Source organism: Euprymna scolopes, chromosome 4, assembly GCF_053919585.1.
Source record: "Euprymna scolopes isolate OS-2025 chromosome 4, ASM5391958v1, whole genome shotgun sequence".
Classification (NCBI taxonomy): Eukaryota; Metazoa; Mollusca; class Cephalopoda; order Sepiida; family Sepiolidae; genus Euprymna; species Euprymna scolopes.
Genome location: NC_136485.1, coordinates 175,672,218 through 175,693,444, shown reverse-complemented (window position 1 = coordinate 175,693,444; position 21,227 = coordinate 175,672,218). Strand labels below are relative to the sequence as shown.

General features: G+C 34.2%; 1 protein-coding gene across 4 annotated transcripts in view; it reads left to right on the top strand.

Moving 5' to 3' along the window:
- The window catches only part of LOC145270332 (putative UDP-sugar transporter protein SLC35A4), a 181,548-nt gene that overhangs the window by 113,627 nt on the left and 46,694 nt on the right, over positions 1 to 21,227 (top strand). For all 4 annotated transcript variants that reach the window (XM_080125996.1, XM_080125985.1, XM_080125982.1 and 1 more), the window contains one exon: positions 20,141 to 20,229. In XM_080125996.1, the coding sequence (XP_079982122.1) occupies positions 20,141 to 20,229 (89 nt within the window). The remainder of the gene's footprint in view (positions 1 to 20,140; positions 20,230 to 21,227) is intronic.

Below are 21,227 nucleotides of genomic sequence, written 5' to 3'. Positions count from 1 at the left end.
AATATTTATGTATATAAAAAGAATACAATACATATATATATACATACATATATACACATATATATATACACACATATACATACACACATACATATACACATGCATATAAGTAAAGGTGTAACTCTAAACTATAAAGTTGAAAGTTTTTTTTTTTTTTGGTATCCATTTTTCAAAGCATTTTCTATTTAATGGCATATTAGCAATATTGGGCTCACTAAAAGAAAATTATTAATTTATTTTTCAAAGATTTAAAAGTAGTGTTTTTCATAAAAATAGTGAAAATATATATATATTTTTTTTTTGCTAATCTGAAAGATAATAATTATTAATATATTCAATGAATTTCACATTTCAAAACACAAAAGATGAAAAATTAAATATATTCAAAATTCGGATTTTCACCCTTAAAATCTGATATGTACACGAGTGTTTTTCTTTTTTTTTTAATCTACAATCCTCACTCTCCCCACAATACAATATATTTTGTTCAGTTTCGGCTGATTATTTTAAGCATATTTGTAACCACAAATAAAGAACGGGGGGTGGGGGGGTAGTAGGCAAAAAAATATATAAATATCGATTATGAAAAAAAAAAAATGTACACCGTTATAAAGTTCATTCTTCACTTGACCGGTGAAAATTTCATGTTGATTTTTTTTTGGTAGATTTTTTAAAGAGAGAGACTCCGCCCAAAAATGCTCTCTCCTTCCGTTTTGGCTGTGGCTACCATTTTGACCTTCAAAAAATGAATATTTTCTAAATTTTAGATATTTTCTAGAGTTACACCGATTTTAAAAGGACTAACTTTATAGGGGTTGGTTAAGTATTTTTCAAGTTTTAGCAAGATCTACATAATGATGTTTGCCTATTGTGTTACAGATTACTTCTAGGTTCATTCTGACCTGGAGTTGTGGTATCTATTAGGTCTCCATCTATGTGGCAAATAGAATCTGTCTCTTAAACTAATGATATGCGAAATATCTGCATACGAAACAAATTAATGTACACAAGGCATTTGCTTATAAAACAGAATCGATTTGAAGATATAACAAAAATTTAAAGCAAAAAAAATTTTTATGGAAATAACAGGAATCTGCATGAAATAATGCAAAATGGTTTGAATTGTCATAAAAAAAAAAAAACATTTCTTTATCTGCAAAAGGTATTTCTGCCACAAATAAAAATGGGGACAGGGTAAGATCAAAATCTCAAACCACTTTGTAATAGAATTAGCAGCTGTCACAAATCATAGGTGGATTTGATAAGAGGACAATTATGTTGACGGGCAAGACAAATATGCTGAATGCACAATCTATACAGTTGCTATTTGATTGGGTAGTTTTTAATTTGCATTTACCATTAGAGTAATGTTTCTCCACTCTTTTTGTTCTTCCCCTCCTCCTCTCTTTCCCCACTTCCCCTTCTCCTCTTCCTCTTTCCCCTTCTCCTCTTCCTCCTCTCTTTCCCCTTCTCCTCTTCCTCCTCTCTTTCCCCTTCTCCTCTTCCTCCTCTCTTTCCCCTTCTCCTCTTCCTCCTCTCTTTCCCCTTCTCCTCTTCCTCCTCTCTTTCCCCTTCTCCTCTTCCTCCTCTCTTTCCCCTTCTCCTCTTCCTCCTCTCTTTCCCCTTCTCCTCTTCCTCCTCTCTTTCCCCTTCTCCTCTTCCTCCTCTCTTTCCCCTTCTCCTCTTCCTCCTCTCTTTCCCCTTCTCCTCTTCCTCCTCTCTTTCCCCTTCTCCTCTTCCTCCTCTCTTTCCCCTTCTCCTCTTCCTCCTCTCTTTCCCCTTCTCCTCTTCCTCCTCTCTTTCCCCTTCTCCTCTTCCTCCTCTCTTTCCCCTTCTCCTCTTCCTCCTCTCTTTCCCCTTCTCCTCTTCCTCCTCTCTTTCCCCTTCTCCTCTTCCTCCTCTCTTTCCCCTTCTCCTCTTCCTCCTCTCTTTCCCCTTCTCCTCTTCCTCCTCTCTTTCCCCTTCTCCTCTTCCTCCTCTCTTTCCCCTTCTCCTCTTCCTCCTCTCTTTCCCCTTCTCCTCTTCCTCCTCTCTTTCCCCTTCTCCTCTTCCTCCTCTCTTTCTCCTTCTCCTCTTCCTCCTCTCTTTCTCCTTCTCCTCTTCCTCCTCTCTTTCTCCTCTCTTTCTCCTCTTCCTCCTCTCTTTCTCCTCTCTTTCTCCTCTCTTTCTCCTCTTCCTCCTCTCTTTCTCCTCTTCCTCCTCTCTTTCTCCTCTTCCTCCTCTCTTTCTCCTCTTCCTCCTCTTTCTTCTCTTCCTCCTCTCTTTCTCCTCTTCCTCTTCTCTTTCTCCTCTTCCTCTTCTCTTTCTCCTCTTCCTCTTCTCTTTCCCACGTCTCCTCCTCCTCTTCCCCCTCCTCCTCTTACTCCTCCTCTCCCTTTCCCCTCCTCCTCATACTCCTCCTCTCCCTTTCCCCTCTCCTTCTCTCTAGGTCCTAGATATGACCTTAAGCTATATCCAGTGGTGAGGCCCCAGCTTGTGGGCTTTGGGGAGTGTGGAGCCACCCTTTAATTGCCATTGCTCCCAGGTTCACTCTGACCCGCAGTGGTAGTATCTGTTAGGGTCCCAACTATGGGTTAAATAGAAACCGACTTGAAAAAAACAAATATATTCTATTAAAAAAATTTTCTTCAAATTCTTTAGATTCGGCATTAAATAACCTGAAAAGGGTTGATATGCCGTAAAAAAAAAAAAAAACAACTAACCAACCCTTACTCTACTCCATCTCACTCTTTTTCTCACCATCTATTTTCTCCCCGTCTTTTTCTACCATGTAACAAAAATAGCAACCCTCCAACAATACTCAACAGCTTGTATCGATTAGACTATCCCCTCCCCAACTAGAATTTCTTCTGAAAAAAAATTTAGCAATCAAATATCGTAATAAAGCAAAGATGTCAAGTCATGACCTGAAAAAATATCTGATGAAATATTTGCTTGTTTAAAATTTGATGAAATATTTGCTTGTTTAAAATTTGATGAAATATATGCTTGTTTAAAATTTGATGAAATATATGCTTGTTTAAAATTTGATGAAATATATGCTTGTTTAAAATTTGATGAAATATATGCTTGTTTAAAATCTGATGAAATATATGCTTGTTTAAAATTTGATGAAATATTTGCTTGTTTAAAATTTGATGAAATATTTGCTTGTTTAAAATTTGATGAAATATATGCTTGTTTAAAATTTGATGAAATATATGCTTGTTTAAAATTTGATGAAATATATGCTTGTTTAAAATTTGATGAAATATATGCTTGTTTAAAATTTGATGAAATATATGCTTGTTTAAAATCTGATGAAATATATGCTTGTTTAAAATCTGATGAAATATATGCTTGTTTAAAATTAAACGTTTCAAATCATAAAAATAAAAAATGAGAAAACTAAAATGATGCGATCATATTCTTCCGCATATGATAAAGTGTGAATGCCAATCTATGATCCCTCTTTGTAATACTTTTACAAAAAATACTCAACTAGCTACAACCACTATATACGATTTTGCCCACTCTATCTGTGCCTAAATCTAAATGCAGATTCCATAAACAAAGCTTCTTTCTCAGAACTGCCCGTCTGTGGAACACTGTTCCACTGGCCTACTTCCTGGCCGATTATGATATTGTAGCCTTCAAGTCCAATTTAAACAAATTCTTGCTGAGCTGTCTCCATAAATAATCAAATTCTACCCAATTTACACCAGTAACGATTACTACACTACCAATTTACATTCATTAACCTCTGTACTCGAGTGACCTTTGGGTCTTGATAAGTGGTGACTCCCAGGTAAAAAAAAGTAAAATGTGTGAACGCACTTGAATGAACAACATCATGGCTTGTTAAACTAATGCTATCCGATAGTATAACTGATAGAATTGTTAACGTATGATGGTGAATGTGGACAATATTATGTTATCATTAGGGCTATGACAACAGCATATTCTTTTCATTGTTATGACTTTCAAATATATATCCGACACAATTACACACAGTTAATCAACCAAGAACCACATCATTCTATATAAAAGCATCTAAGATATAAACGGATACACACTCAAGAGTCAAACAAATGAAAAGAATATGCTGTTGTCTTAGCCTTCGTTATCATACGTGTCCACATTTGTATTAAATGAGTTTTTTACGCCAATGTTTGTCACACTCGACTATTGATTCGACTATGAAAAACAAACAATGGCTGGACACAGACCAGAGTCAGCTTGTTGAAAGCGGGATGATTTTAGAGATTTTGCAGACAATTTTGTCGAACATTTTATTCAGTCGACTAAGCATCATTATTATCTACAAAAGAAAATGTTTGGGGGAAGATGAAGCGATTTGAATGCCATGTTTTTCTGAGAACTGTTTTTGTTTGTTATTATACAGGATGTTGCAGAGGAGTTTCTTTAAACCAATTCTCAAGCTACCCTCCATCTTATCCCGTTACTAATTCAGTGAAACCATAAAGCAAATGCTTGCATAAGCGATCATATCACTTATCACACAACTTGAATAAGCGATTATATCACTTATCACTTATCACATCACGTATCACACAACTGCTGTTTTTTTCAAATCCATAAATTACATCTGGTGTTACCTGATCAGGCTGTCTAAAAATACTGGTTTTCTGACCTAAAATGCACCAAACATTAATGTTATTGTTTTTTTTTTTCTTTTACAAAAACAATTTTCCCATACAAAAAAAAACAAAACAATTAAACCAAACACCATGATTAAATATTTAAATGTCCGGATGATTAATCAAAATTGGGACTTTTAGGGCATTGGAATCGGAAAAATTTGTGCTTATTTTCAGATGCCAAAAACGATTCTTTTATTTATTTATTTTTTTTTATTTGATTTTGTTTAAAACAAAATCTTCCACTGCTGGTAGTTATAATAATAAATATTTATTGATCTTAAATTACCATTAAAATTAAAAGCTATTGACCCCCCCCCCCCGATGTATTTTATGTTTGAAAAAATGTGTACATTTAGCATGTGTTCTCACGATAATCAAAAAAAATAACAACTCTATAGTTAAATTCTTAGAATCGCAGTAATTAGTACAGAATTGGGAAAAATATTGGAATCATCCCATCACTAATTTAAATATAAACAAATGCATGCCCCCCCCCCCTGTGAATGCACAGTGAACGAGGCATAAAAAAAATGACTAAGTGAAGCATTTGCCCCCACCACCTATTTAGCCCCCAAAATTCCCAGGGGACGTTAAATTTTGGTGAAAATAAACAAACGATGCAGTTTTAGGCCTTAACATATGTAAGTTTGAGTTATGTAGCATGCAATAAAAGAAATGATTAAGCCCCCATTTAGCCCCAAAAGAAAAATTTAAGTTCAGCACCATGCAAAACTGCTAAATAGACATGCATAGAAAATTTTGGACAAATATGGCAAAATAGTCCCTAAAATGGAGTTTTATTAGTCCTAAAAGAATCCCTAGGGCACACCAAAGAGTTATTGCAAAGTATAAACAAACAATTTTATATAGAAAATAATTAGTTGCAATTTTTCAGAAAGTTTTGTAAAAATCAACCGACTGATGAATATGGCCTCGACAGACACTTAAGATGTGGATGTTAGCCGATGGTATCACACACGCACGTATCCAGAATACAACGGATATGAAAATAATGATAGAGCAGAGATAAGCTTGTAACGTCTCTTCTATGAGAAAAGGGTATCAGACCCACCAGATTTCGAAGTCCGTTATGTACCCTATCAAAGCATACAAGGGTGCTCTGAGCAGCACCTGTCCCCATGTGGCAACAGTACTCCATCTTAGGATGGATTTGGCTTTTATGAACAGGATTGTGTTTGGAGTAAGATATGTTCTGGACAGATAGAACAAGCCAACCATTTTTCTGACGACTTTAGCAACGGAAATGATGTATGTGTTCCATTTCTAGTTTTTTGTTGGTTTTACAGTTTCTCTTCATATAATCATCCATATAGGTAGTAATTTTCACTCTCTTCCTTTTATTTACTCCGTCCATTTCCAATGCCACCTTTACCAGTAATGTTTTTTAGTAAACTATATATTTACCTTTTTACCACTTATGAATGGAAATTTCTGTAATTTTTTCTCACATTCTTTCTCGCTATGTTATATTACGTAAGTAATGCTTTTCTTGATTTTTGCTTACCTTCAAACATTATTTCGTACTTTTCAATTTAATATTAAAAAAATACATCTTGCATACATCCACCTTTTCATTTTTTGTGCATGGACGTGGGTGGATTAGGACAATTTTAAAAATGTTTGTAAGTTTTCAGTTGTATTAAGTTGATCAGAAGGTTCTTGCAGAATTTTTAATTTTGATTTCAAATGATGTATTTTTAAACAAGTTTTTGTTAGAATACCTTTACTTTATATATCATTTTAAAGAGTGTTTTTCGCTCTATCTAATCATTTAAATTTTAATCATTTTAAAACAATTGGCTTCTTTTCAGAATGTTTATGGAAAAAAAGCAATTTCGCACATTTTTTTATTTCAATTCAAGCTAGGCCAAAAAATTGCTGAAACAGCTTGCAATATCAATGAAGCGTTAGGCTCAGGAACAACTACTGAATGCACAGCACAATGGTGGTTTAAGGAATTTTGTGGCGGCTATAAGTCTTGAAGTTGATGAGTATAGTGGTCGTTCATCGAATGCTGACAAGAATTAAGAGCCTTAGTTAAAGCCAATCCATGCACAACTGTTTGAGAACTTGCTTCTGAATTAGACGTACTGTATGCAACGATTACCAATCATTTGAGAAAGATAACTTGATAAATGGGTGCCTCACAAATTAAACGACCAAAAGAAATGCCATTATGAGGTGTCATCTTCCCTTCTTTTACGCAACAAGAACGACCTGTTTCTCGACCGTGTTGTGACTTGCAATGAAAAGTGGGCCCTTTACGACAACCAGCGATGTTCAGTTCACCTCCACGACACTTCCCGAAGCCAGAGTTGCACTAAAAGGTCATGCTGACTGTTTGGTGGGCTGCGACAGTCCTTATCCATTAGTTTTTTGAATGCAGGCCTAACCATTACGGCGGTGAAGTACTGTCAACAAATGGATAAAATGCATCAGAAACTTTGACAACAACACCCAGCATTCATCAACAGAAAAGGCCCAATTCTCCTCCACGACAATGCTCGACTGCATTTTGCTAAACCAACCCTGCAGAAATGGAACGAATTGAGCTACGAAACTGCCTCATCTGCTATACTCTCCAGACCTCTTACCTACCGACTACAACTTTGGCAAGCATCTCGACAACTTTCTGTGTGAGAAATGCTTCAACAACTTCATGTCCACCGGAAGGCAAGATTTTTATGTTACTGGCATAAATTTGTTTTGCATTGGCAAAAGCGTGTTGATTCTAATGATGCTCATTTCAAGCGATAAATGTTTATTTGAGCCGAGATATGTTCATCTGAATTTAAAAGTTAAAAACTTGAAGAACTTTCTTGTCAACCTAATTAAAATAAATTAATCCCAACAAACTGAAAATTGATCTCCAAGAAATTGCAAAAATATCAAGTTAAAAAAAAAAAAGTGGTTACAGGTCTTCAAAAATGCTATTTGGGGGAGAGGGTCAGTTTCCATTTTTCCATATATTATTTGCTGTACTCACATAAAATTTTATCTATTGCTTTACAATATTTACTTCAATATATGAGGAGAGCTAGATAGTAAGTTATAAAAATATATTTATGGCAATTAAGCTACACAGAGAATTTTCTGCATTTCATCCTCATGAGGATTCTTCAGGCTAATGCATAGAATTGATGTTTCTGCATGTTTTTATAGATACACATAAGTTTGCTAGTTATTCCTGCTCCGTATATATTTCATTTTTTTTTTTTTTTTTTTTTTTTTTTTACATGGGGATCACCACTTATCAAGGCCCATAAGCCACGCAGGGATAAGTATTATTTGTGTACAATAATCAATGGGATAATATCGTAGTAATAATTGGTATTGGAGATTTGATAGTGTCTTAAGGGGGCGATTAATCAGGAATTTGTTTATGTTGGACTTGAAGACGTCCAAGTTGTAGTCAGGTGGGAAACAAATGGAAGAGAATTCCACAGGCGTGTATTTCTCAGAAAAAAGCTATGTTCATGGAATTTACATTTTGATTTAGGCACAGATAAAGAGTGGGCGAAATTACTGACGGTGGTTTTAGCTAGACGAGTGTTTATCATGAAGGATTGGCGAGGGGGGACTAGAGATTGGAGCTCGGACGAGCACTTGCCATGGAAATAACGATAAAACAAAGACTGGCTCGAAACGTCTCTTCTGTAGGAGAGAGGTTGCAGGGAAAAGAAGAGAGCATCCCCCACTAAGCCACGAAGTCTGTTTTGTACTTTGTCAAGGCAGGATAGGCTGTTTTTTGAAGCTCCAGCCCAGATGTGGCAGAAGTACTCCATCTTTGGACGTACTTGGCTTTTATAGAGATAGAGAATTGCATCAGTAGTGAGATATCTTCTGGAGCGGTAGAAGGATCTTACCATTTTCCCAGCGGCCCAGGCAGCAGACTTTATATACGTGTTCCATTTCAGATCAGGAGTAAAGGTCAAACCCAGGAGCTTGTCAAAACATGAAGCCTCCCCAAGACGAGAGCCATCCATTTCAATTGATGCTTGATGAGGAACAGAGCGTTGATGATGTAAAGTTAGGGGCTTGGTTTTAGATGCACTAAAAGTAACCAGCCATCTCTTCCCCCCCCCCCTGAACGACGTGCTCAAGATCAGAGGAGAGGGAATCAGAGAGAGCTTTGTCATTTACGGCCTTTGATGTGTTGCCGTAGATGGTCGTGTCATCAGCATAGATGTCAACAAATGATTTAAGTATGTGTTTTGGGAGATCATTGATGTAGATCAGGAAGAGAGTTGGGTCTAGGATGGACCCCTGGGGGACTCCAGCAGTAATACTGTGGGCCTCTGATTTCTGCCCATACACCACTACTCTTATGAACCTATCAGAGAGAAATGATTTAATTATTGAGAAAACATTTCCAGTCATACCGTAGGTGGAAATCTTTTGAAGTAGGCTCTTATGCCAAACCTTATCGAAGGCCTTTGATATGTCAAGAGCAATTGCCCTAGAAAGGAAGCCTTTGTCGAGAGATTCACTAATCCTATGGGATATAACTGTTAGCACATCCACTGTAGATCTGGCAGAACGGAAACCATATTGCATGTTACTAAGGAGGTTATTTCTGCTGAGGTGGTTGACTACTTCTTTATTTAATATGGATTCCAGTAACTTACTCATGACACACAAGAGACTTATTTGTCTGTACTGAGAGGGGGATGACTTATCACCTGAGTTCTTAAATACAGGGCATACTGACGAGGTTTTCCAGGGTGTTGGAAAGCACTTCTCCTTAAGGCAACGCTTAAACAGTTTTGTAAGTATGGGGGCAAGTTCTGGTCGAATCTTTTTCAACACTATAATTGGAATGCCGTCTGGGCCAGTTGCTTTACTGGAATCAAGGTTCTTGATTAGTTTGGCGACCTCATGCACAGATATTTGTATGTTGAATGAGGTGTTGTCTGTTGTAGGAGGAAATACGGGGAGTTGATGGCCTTCGTCGCAGAGGATAGAGTTAGCTGCAAAGTTCTTGGCGAATAGTTTGGCCTTGTCTGATGCTGATGAGATGACCTCAGGTCCAATGATGATGGTTGGGATGGAACGCACGCATCTGTTCAGGATCCTGTTTGCTATTTGCCAAAACTGGTGGGAACCAAGCCGCTGCTCAGCTACTTTGGATTTAACAGACTGAGCATATAGCTCTCTTGCATGTTTTATTACTCTTTTACAGTGGTTGCTGGCAGTCCTGAAAGCAGCTTTAGTCTCAGTACATCTATTACGTTGGTTGCTATGGAAAAAGTGATTTCTGTGCGCAATGGCAGTGGCACATTCTGGGGAGAACCATGGCTGGCTGTTAGGTTTTTGTTGGAATTTTTTGGATGGTATGAATCGGTCTATGCCTACAATTAACCATTCGGTCAGATCTGATACTATAGAGGATACATCCTTTTTAAACATGGAATGCAAAGGTAAATCAGATATGAATGTACGGAAGCCATAGAGTATCGATATACAGTACGGTGGAGAGGTACATCTGAAGACTTATTGAATTTCATTTTTATCTTAACTGATACAACTGTGTGATCAGAGGATCCCAAGGGAGATAGAAAGGAACATGAACATAGCTCAGGGGAAGTTGTGAGAAAAAGGTCTAGAAGGCTTGCATACTGACCAGTAGTATCGAACACACGAGTGGGTTCATGAACAATCTGAGTGAGGTCATAGGCAATGGCAAAATCATGACGGAACCTCTTACGGACAGTAACCCCGCTGTTGTGGGGGCGGTAGAGAGCAAATATGAATGCGGTGGTGTAATTGCCTAAAAAGAAAAAGTAAGTCCAGTTTTTGTTTTGATGTGAATTTTACCCTTAGTCCTTTCAAATGATTTTTCCAAGCAACTTGTACATATAGATTCCGTTATTTTTTAACAAAGTTATTTTCATAAATCTTGTCAATATTTATTGACAAAAAAGTTTGTACAATGCAATAAATTTAAAATTCAATTTTAGTGCTTTTTTTTTTTTTTAATTAAATCATCTATTAAAGCAGTTTTTTTATGTTCTGGTACAGCTTTTAAATCTGACAAAAACCAAACTGCTTGTTTTTTTTTTTTGTTGTTTTTTTTTCTAAACCGAACTTAGTTTAAAAATTGTACCAGTACATCATTTTTTTTCTTTCTTTTCTTAATAATATTTAAAAAATAAAAAAAGAATATTTCACTTATTGAAAAAAATTAAATTTGTTTTATTGTTTTGACACCATTTTCTTTATTAGGTTGGTTCAAGAGTTTAAATTTTTAAATAAAAACAATTACTGTTTTTATTTAAAAATCTAATCTTGTGATGCAAGATTTAAAATTAGACCACTTACATCTAAGTGCTAAAATCTTATCAGCTCCATCTGAAAAAGTACAAACACCCACCACCCCCACATAGCTGAATGGAATAATCTGATATTTTTAATGATTGCTAGAAGTTAAATTTTCTGCATATTTAGCAAATTAGAAATGGGTTGTCATTGGATAAATTAAATGGGTTATCATCCGGATGATTTAAATTTGGAATGGATTTTTTTTTCATGCACAGCGTCCTCGCCACATTTTACAGAAAACAAAGATAATTATTGGTATTTATTTGCTTCACCATGAAAGCAAAGATGTGACACAAGATCGTTTTTCATGTTGGGAAGGGGGCAGCTTCTCAAGGAGCACTCTGGAAGCAGGCAAAAATAAAAATTTCCTTAGTATAGAAGGAATTCCAAAAACAAAATTTCCTTAGTATAGAAGTACAAATTAACTTAAGTGTACCTATTTACAATGCCTCCCCACGGGACAGTTAGACACCAGGGTTGTTTTTTAACGTGGAGAAAAGGTACAAAAATAAAAATTCTCAGTCGTGAAGGATTTCTCCTCTACTGAAACGAGAAATGGAAGTGCCGCATCTGAAGAACAGATACTACACTTTGATCTTGTTTATATATTTTATTGCTTTTAAAAATTTTGAAAATACAATTAAGTAAAAAAACAAAAGATTTTTAAACAACAAAATTAGGCACAAGGCCCTAAAAGAAATTGGGGCGGGGAAAGGTTCAGGGTCTTTATGACTAAAGTGATTAAAAGTAATAAATGTAGACTTTGGAGTCTTACTCTTGACTGGCAACATTTACCAAAATACCTCATTCACTCTATGGATCTTAATCTAACTAATAAATCCCCAGCGTTTAAGAATCAAAAACATATTTACAATTTATAAACAGTTGTCTGTGTGTTTGCGTATGCATTTTTTTTTTTTAATTTTGTGTGTGTGCATGTGTAAAAAAATACACTTCGATCTTGGCCAAAAGGCCAAGTAGTATATAAACTTAAGTGTAGCATCAGAACAAATACTACACTATAATCTTGGCCCGAAGTGCCCATAAGAATTGCTATCTAAACATGATTTCATTGTTAACAATGACGTTTCACCTGGCAAGAAAAAGGAAAGTGTTTGATGTTTTACTATCATTTTTGTAAATGGTGTGAATGGTTTCATTCGATAATAGAGAGAGAGAGAGAGAGAGAGAGAAAAAAGCACTAAAAGTGATTTTAGGTTGATTACATTGTACAAGTTTTGTTTTTTTTTTTTTTTGTTTTTTTTTCGTCAATAAATATTAAGGAAAACATTTATAAAAATAACTTTGTTAAAAACTTCTCTTTCGGTGGAGGATCAGTCCTTCACGACTGAGACAATTTTTTATTTTTGTACCTTTTCTCCACGTTAAAAAACGACCCTGGTGTCTAACTCTGTCCCGTGGGGGAGGCATAGTAAATAGGTACATTAAAATTAACCACAAAACAAAAATAGGATTCTACTTTTTTTTTCTTTTTTTTTTTTTTTTTTGCCAATTAGAGTTTCGGCGCACTTACATTGATATTACAAGCTTACATTTTCTATTTCAAAAACATTAAAATGAACTCCATATACTTCATCATGGATATGCGGATGACTAAATAAAGATGAATTAATTTGCATATTCTTTGAAAAATTAACATTAATTATTCATTTTTTTATCGTTTCTTATTGGATATTCATTCAACTATCATGCTTAATTCTGTTTATGCATATTTTCTACATTGTGCATAATTGCATAGCATTTAGGATGAAAAAGTTCTACCACTTTAAGTATATAAGTGACCTTATCTCTGTATGTGGAATGGTCTCTACCAAATTCCTCTTAATTTTTGGTCTACAGACTTGAAACTTAATATATAGTAGATTGAACCTCTGATAAAAATCGCTGTTAAGGGGTTCAAAATGGAAAAAAAAAAAACGAAATCAGTTGACCTTGGCAGGAGTAAGTTGACTAAACCTGTTACTTCTGCGCATGTGCAAATATATAGCTAAAAATTAAAGGCGGTTAATTTTTATTGTTTTCTTATCCATCTGTCGATAGTTCAAGTCATGACAACTTAGGTTGGAGCCTAAATGTTTTGATTTCAATTTTAGTTGATGGCACTCAAGTCATTTTTGTTTTTACTTTTGAAATCACTGCTATATATTGGGTACAATATAATAATCAATAGAGGATTGGTTTTATAATAATAAATACAAAATCTGCCTGAATTAAAATATCGTATTTAAGTGTATTTTACAGCTAGGCAATTCAAAGTGATAGTTTTAAAAAAAGATCACAGTGGTGATGGGGGTGGGGCTACATTGCGTGTGTGTGGGTTTTAAATTCTTACTGGTAGTGATTTCTTCTCTACTTTCCCTTTCTCCTCCTCTTTTTCTCTGCTCCTCTCCCTCTTTCAGACTGATGACAGGGTTGGTTTCTATGCTGTAGAATCACATTCTCAAAAAACCATGGTATCCGGAATGTTTCAAGTTCTGCACCTTTAAATATTTATGGTAGAAAAATATTTTGTAAAATTGTTAAAACAAAAGCCTCATCCAATTTCCTTATATTTTTCTAGGATGTAAAAAAAAGAAAAGAAAAATGGAAGATGAAAACAGTAGTCCAAAAAATTCAAATTATATAATCAATCCTCATCTAAAAAAAAATAAAATCATAAACCTAATACAAATTTTTAACCAATATTTTCAAATATGTTGATGTGTGTAACATTTGACTCGCACATTGTTTGTTAAGCTCTAAAAGATAAGACCTTGTAAAATTGTAATAACAAATTTTTTTTTTTTTTTTTTAATAATGTGAAAGAGAATGTGTCCCTTTTCTATACCAATGATTCTGTTGGGAGATGACGCTTGTTAAGCGGATAATGACACGAACTAACGACCTGGGTGTGACATATTTGAATATCCAGTTTGTTCCATAGCATCGCTTTCATTCTTAAGGATGGTGGAAACTTAAGTTGTCCCTCCTGCTAAAATCAACAGCAAACGTGTTGATTCATACAAGTTTACTTTTTTACTTTTTTTTTTTTTTTTTTTTATAAATATCTTTGTTAGCAATGTACCTGTGAGATGCTCATTTTTATTTTTTTTAAATATCTTTGTTAGCAATGTACCTGTGAGATGCTCATTTTTATTTTTTTTTTTAAAGCCCTTGCTTTGTGCATTTACTTTTCTGGATTTGTATGAATAATTGCCGTGACGATGTGAATGACCTTTGACTTTAAAAATGCCACCTCAGCAGTCACGTAGTTAATGACCTGTTATGTTTATGGAAAGAGGATGTCAAAACATTCCAGATAAAAATGGGAAATAAAAATGTCATGAGCATGTGTCAACCACAAGCAACTGCAGATATATATGCTTATTTTACGATTCTTCCACAATGTTTTCTTTACTTTATTTTTTTTTAATGAATGATTTACATATCTGGAGATTGAAGGTTCAATCCTCCATGTGGGCAACACTTAAAATACAATTACAAATTATTTAGGACTTCTATGACTGACAGAACAAGAGCATGCTACCCCTGTGAATTAAATAAAGAGTGTCATTCGAAATTCAGTGCATATTTCTATCTTCGACATGATACACCAGAAGAGGAGGTTACATCGGCTGAAACGTTGTGCAACATGAGTTGGAAAAATGACATTGAAGGCATTGCCAGGGCCGCTGCAAGGAAGGTGGGCTCTCTCTACCGTGCTAGAAAACTACTAACACCGAAAGTATGCTGTACCTCTATAAGGCAACCATTCGCCCATGTATGGAGTATTGCTGTCATATTTGGGCTGGTGCATCTGCTACTAGCCTCTCGCTCCTTGACAAGGTTCAAAAGAGTCGCCAATCTGATAGGTCCTGAACTGTCATCTAAGCTTCAGCCTCTGTCCCATCAACGAAATGTAGCATCCCTGTGCCTCTTCTACAAGTACTTTAATGATGAATGCTCCGACGAACTGCAAGCACTTGTACCTCCTTGACGTAAATACCCCCTCGACGTAAATACCCTCAACAAACCTGACAAGCAGCTAAATCCCACCCCTTCAAAGTAGAGATCTCTAGATGCAAGAGAGCCTTCTACTCCAGTAGTTTCTTCCCCAGAACAGCTAGACTTTGGAATTCCCTTCCAGGAGTCTGCTTCCCCAACTGTACTGACATGCAGAAGTTCAAGTGTAACGTGAACCAACATCTTGCTGCCCAACTCCCCACATAGTACCCCTGTAGCTAATGTCCCTGATAGTAGCCCCCTACATTAAAGTGGCAATATGCCTTGTTTGGGGGTGAAAATATAATTAAAAAAATCAAAAAAAAAATCAGGAATTTGAAGTATCGAAATCATAAAAATTTGTGCCTATTTTCCGACGCCAAAAATGATTGTTTTTAAGGATTATTTTGTTTTTATTTAAGACTTAATTTCTTATTGTTGATAAAATGATAATCAGTTATTGATCTTTTAAACTGTTGCCGAAACTAAAATATAAAGATCATAGATCACCCTCCATAATTATATTTTTGCATCTGCTAAAATGTATGCAGATATTCAATGCGTTCTTATAGTATTTAACTAAAAATAAAACTTAAAACGTAAATGTTTAGAGATTTTCAAGGAATTGGAATCTGGAATTGTATCGGAATTCGGAAAAATTTTGGAATCGTCCCATCACTAATATATCTATAATGTTCACCAGATGTGTGTGTGTGTGTGTGTGTGTGTGTGTGTATATATATATATGATGATGATTGCAACGTCTTGTCAGACGAGTGCCACTCCCTCAGGTACTGAAAGTCCATGAGCCCGAAGATAACCTTAACTTTAGTCCTGCCAAAAAAAAAGTTCACAAGCCGACATGACATTGAAGACGGTCACTGGTATATATACATATATATGCATACACATATGCACATACACACATACAAATAACCCACATATATGCATACATACATACACATTACATATATGCATACATAGACATACTTATACATAAACATACACAAGACGGTCATTGGCATGCATACACACATATATATATTTAAACGCAAATATACATATATACAGATACACACATATATGTACATACACCATGAATACACATACATACAGATATACATACATACATACGTACACATATTCACATACATATATACACACACACTTACCTACATATACATACACATATGTAAATATGCACTCATACATACAGATATACATACATACCTACAAATACATACACACATATACATACATACATACATCCATACGTACACATACATATATACACACACACACTTACCTACATATACATACATGTACATAAATATGCACTCATACACACATACATACATGCCCACACATACACATATATATGCATACATACACAAATGCATAAATACACATACACACGCCTATATACATACATACACACAAACACACATATACATACATATAAACATAGATATACACACATACACATGTACATAAACATACATACACCTATATATATATATATATATATATATATATATATATATATATACATAGATACATATAATAATGGCAGATCAATTACTACATGCTTCCAGCATTTCAGACCTACACGCGTCACAACTTTTCCGTCGCAATAGGACCGTTTTTTTTTTTTTTTTTTTTTTTTTTTCTTATAGCCTGAGGGAGTATCTGTACCTGATGGTGTCACAGAGTTTTAGCTTTGTACGACAGCTAAATCTCTCTCTCGGTTCAAAATGTTGACATCCAGCAACAAGCAAGAGCAAGATAGCCAGCAACAAGTCAAACTGCAGACCAGCTTAATGCGGGTATTGGTCTCCCGCTTTGTTTTTTAACTCAGAGATTTGCTTCTCCTAGAGGGGTTGCCTTCACCACGGCTTACAGGAGCCCCCTCCACCCCGCATACACATGGAAATAAACACATGCGTACATAGACATATGCCAACATACGTGTGCATGCGCACAGACATACAAACGTAATCACGTAGAGGCACACATGTACGCATATACACACACATACGTACACACACACACACACACACACATGCAAAATACGCACGAATAAATAGCCCAAAAGTCATAAATAGTAAGTAAGTGATCAGCGATTGGACCATTTTTGTCCCTTTCCTCCCTTCTTGGATTTTTTTTTTTTTTTTTAAATAAAGTTTGATTCAAACTCATTTTTTTGCAACACATAACGATAAAATTAACAGACTCGCATATAATTTTCCAAACAAAACAACGTACGAATTGACAAGACAGTCCAACTGAAAGTTATTTAAAGACGCTTGCACTTTTTTTTTTTTTTTTTTTTTAAATAAAGTTTGTTTCAAACTCATTTTTTTGCAACACATGACGATAAAATTAACAGACTCGCATATAATTCATATATATTTCATATATATATATATATATATATATATATATACAGACACACATACACACACGTATATGGTGAACATTATATACACACACACATACACGTATATGGTGAACATATATATATATATATATATATATATATATATATATAATGTTCACCATATGATGAATATATATATATATATATAATGTTCACCATATACGTGTGTGTGTATATATATATATATATACATACACACACACGTATATGGTATATATATATATACATACATACACACACACGTATATGGTATATATATATATATATATACATACACACACACACACACGTATATGGTATATATATATATATATATATATATATATATATATATACACATACACACACACGTATATGGTGAACATTTTATATATATATATATACACACACACAACATAATTCCTGTTATATCACCAAATTTAAATATATTGAACCTGGTCAGTACTAAAATGAGTAACCATTTGGTAATTCCGAAGACTGTACGTGCTCTGAGCCACCTATATAGGAATGGTCACCCTCGTCTTCTGTCAAAAAATGATTTAAAATAAGTTATCCTTCGCCAATGTTCACACTAAATCAATATATGCAAAAAAATTTTTATCGTACCTATATTATCAATATCATTGAAATTGTTTTATATTATTTAAATTAATACAACATATTTTTAATTTCCAATGACTTTTCCGTTTGTAAAATGGAACAGGGTTATACATTTCATTACATCAAAAATATATTTTCAAATATTTTTACTGATGTTTTGTTTCTTCATCTCATTCATACAGAGGAAGTCTTGAAATAAAGATGAAACATTGATGAACACATAACTTGGTTTGTTTCTTTTTACCCCCCCCCTCTCTATCTATATATACAGTCCTGGTCAAAATCATAAGACCACTTAAGAAAGTAAGCGTTTACACATATTATCGAATTTTTAATCAAACAAATGGTTGAAACCATTGCCAAAAAGAAAAATATGATGGAAAAAAATGAAATTTGCTTCATTCGAAACCTTAACCCTGATCTAATAATTATTTTTTAAAAAACATTTTGAGAGGCTTCTTCAGGATGATTGAAAAAAATTAAGTTAAAACCATGATGAGCCGAATATATTTTCATGCTACCTTTCTTTAAAGGTGATCATTTATAGTGTGCAAAACCGTATTTATATATATATATACTGTTGTTGGGATAATGAATCAGAATCGGGAATCTGAAAAATCAGAACTTTCTGACGTATCAAAGAATTTTGTGCTGAATTTGTGAAAAACGATTCTTCTAATTTTTTTGTTTGTTTAAATGTTAATTTTAATTATTATTACTAATGATAAAATATTTTATTTTAAACAACCATGAAAAACAACATCTAGAAATAACCCTTCGAAGGTGTTTTTTACATTTCCGAAAATATATGCAAATGTATTGCATAGTTTTTTCAACAGTAATATGATGAAAAATAAGTACATTTATAGTGAACTTTATATTTTAGTATCGGCCAAAACGATATTTGCTTTAATGGATAATGATTTTTCAATGATTGCATAACGAGTTTTGTTTCTTGTATTTGAAGACGTTAACATAATAAAAGAAGTATTTTTTAACTTTAGTCCTGCACTATTGAGCGATTAACAAAATTTTGTGCTTTGAAAATGGAATTATATTTGAAATGTATAACTTGACAAAAACTATATTTAAAAGGTGTGTATGTATATATTTATGTACAATCAAAACTGTGCAGATCTTGTTTGTTCATCCCTGTGCACACTGGATGATGTCATCTGTTTCTGACATTAAGTAAAACTGAGGTTGGGATAACCTTTCACACTGGACAATGTCACAAATGATGGCACCATCCATCACCAAGGAGGAAGAAATCTTTTACAAAGTTTTATCCAAACATTTCAAAGAATAGCCTAAAATTATATATTTTTTACTTAATCACACAATCTACCCTCATGAAGTTAATAAAGGATTGAGTTTAAATTTCCTTACAGTTTAATTATTAGCTTTTTAAGCTATTTTCATTAATTAAAAGGTTTCATTTGAAATTCTGGGAAGATTCTCATAGCTCGACAGATTTCAGAGTTTGACAAGATACACATGAAGACGGTTTAAGATTACACCAGTGGAAATGTTGTAAACGTGATGATGAGTCCCACTGATTAAACTTTCGCTTTTTTGTGTTTTTTCCAAATTATTTTTTTTAATAGGATTTTGAAAGTGATATGTAATCATTACAGTATAGGCCGTTTAGCAAATAAGAGATTCGAACATTTCAAATTGTTTGATAATAGTTGTTGAGTAATTTTAAAATATTTACGTTGTTTACTATAATAAAAATAATTAAAAAAAAATAATAATGCTAAATTTGAGAATGGGATTCCTAATCTGCAGTCCTATGACCCGTTACTCTTATGTTGAAAATAAATAATCTTCGGATAAATACATTGCGTTTGTTTCATTTTGTATTATCAAGAAAATATTAAAATTATTATTTTTGAAGGCAACAAGGGTAACATTTTTCCAATACCAATTCAGATATTCAAAAAGTTTTGACCTTTTTTTTTTTTTTTTCATATTAATCATACCAACACTAGCAATTACTAAAGTTATGTTGCCATAAGTGGTCACACCATTTATAGATTCTCTGCTTAAAATGTATTTAAAGAAAAAAAAACAAATTTATTTATTGTTTTTTTTTTTGTTTTGCTTTTAGGATACAAGTGTTTCAATCACAGTTCCAGAAGACAAAAATGGTAAAGATGTCTTTCACGTTTGTCTTTGGAGAGTTATGCTCCTCTTTGGGTGAGTAAGAATAATTGCGTTTTATCTAACTTTATTAAATTTTATGCAAAATGAAATTTTTAACGTTCTGTATGTTACCAACATAGAAGAAATAGCTGATATTAAAATGTCAACAAGAAAATAAACGCATGTCAAAATCTTTGAATTGTTTGTAACACTTGGAAGCATTGCATACACAAGAATTGCAATAGAACTCCTGGTATGAACCTATGACCCTAACAGTTGTAAACTGTCACAAAACTCACTCCCACTCTTAAAACTGTGTGCAAACTAACTCTTTGAATTGTAGCTTTTGCTTCGTTCCCACTGCAGGAAGATGTGACACTAGGTCGAAAGGTCGTTGTTCAAGGAAGATAACTTTGTCTTAGTATTAAATGTTACCATCCATTTGTATTCCCCTTCTGCTGCAGACTAGATTATTTTCTAAGGATTCAGCCATTTGTTTGTGTTCATTTTGACCACATGTCAAGAATAGAGAGAGATGTCATCAACAAACATACTAATCTCAAACACAATTGCATCAGGAAGGTCATTTATGAAAATTGGGTATAATAACCGTCCAAGAATTGATCCCCAAGGCATACCTGCATTGTGCTGTGTTGTGTAGATATACGACCAACTAAAAACTGGACCTTTTGTTCGGCTAAGAAGGATTTATTCATCCAGTAATATAGTACAAATTTTCATAAATCTTTCATGCCAAATCTTGTCCAAGGCTTTCGATATATCCAACATTACTGCCCTAGTTTCACCAGCCTTGTCCCGTGTATGTCATATGCGTTCAGACAAAACTGTAAGATATCCGTGTAGTAAAATGAGCTTGTCTAAATCCATGCTGTTTATCAGAAGTTTAGCATTAACGAGGTGATAGACTATCCCTAGAATTTGACGGGTCAGCTCTTTCACCAGTACGCTGGTACAACAGAGATTATTTTTCAGCTATCAGATAAGACCAGCCCCACATGAATTCAGCAAGGCATTTGTTGTAGAGTTTGGAG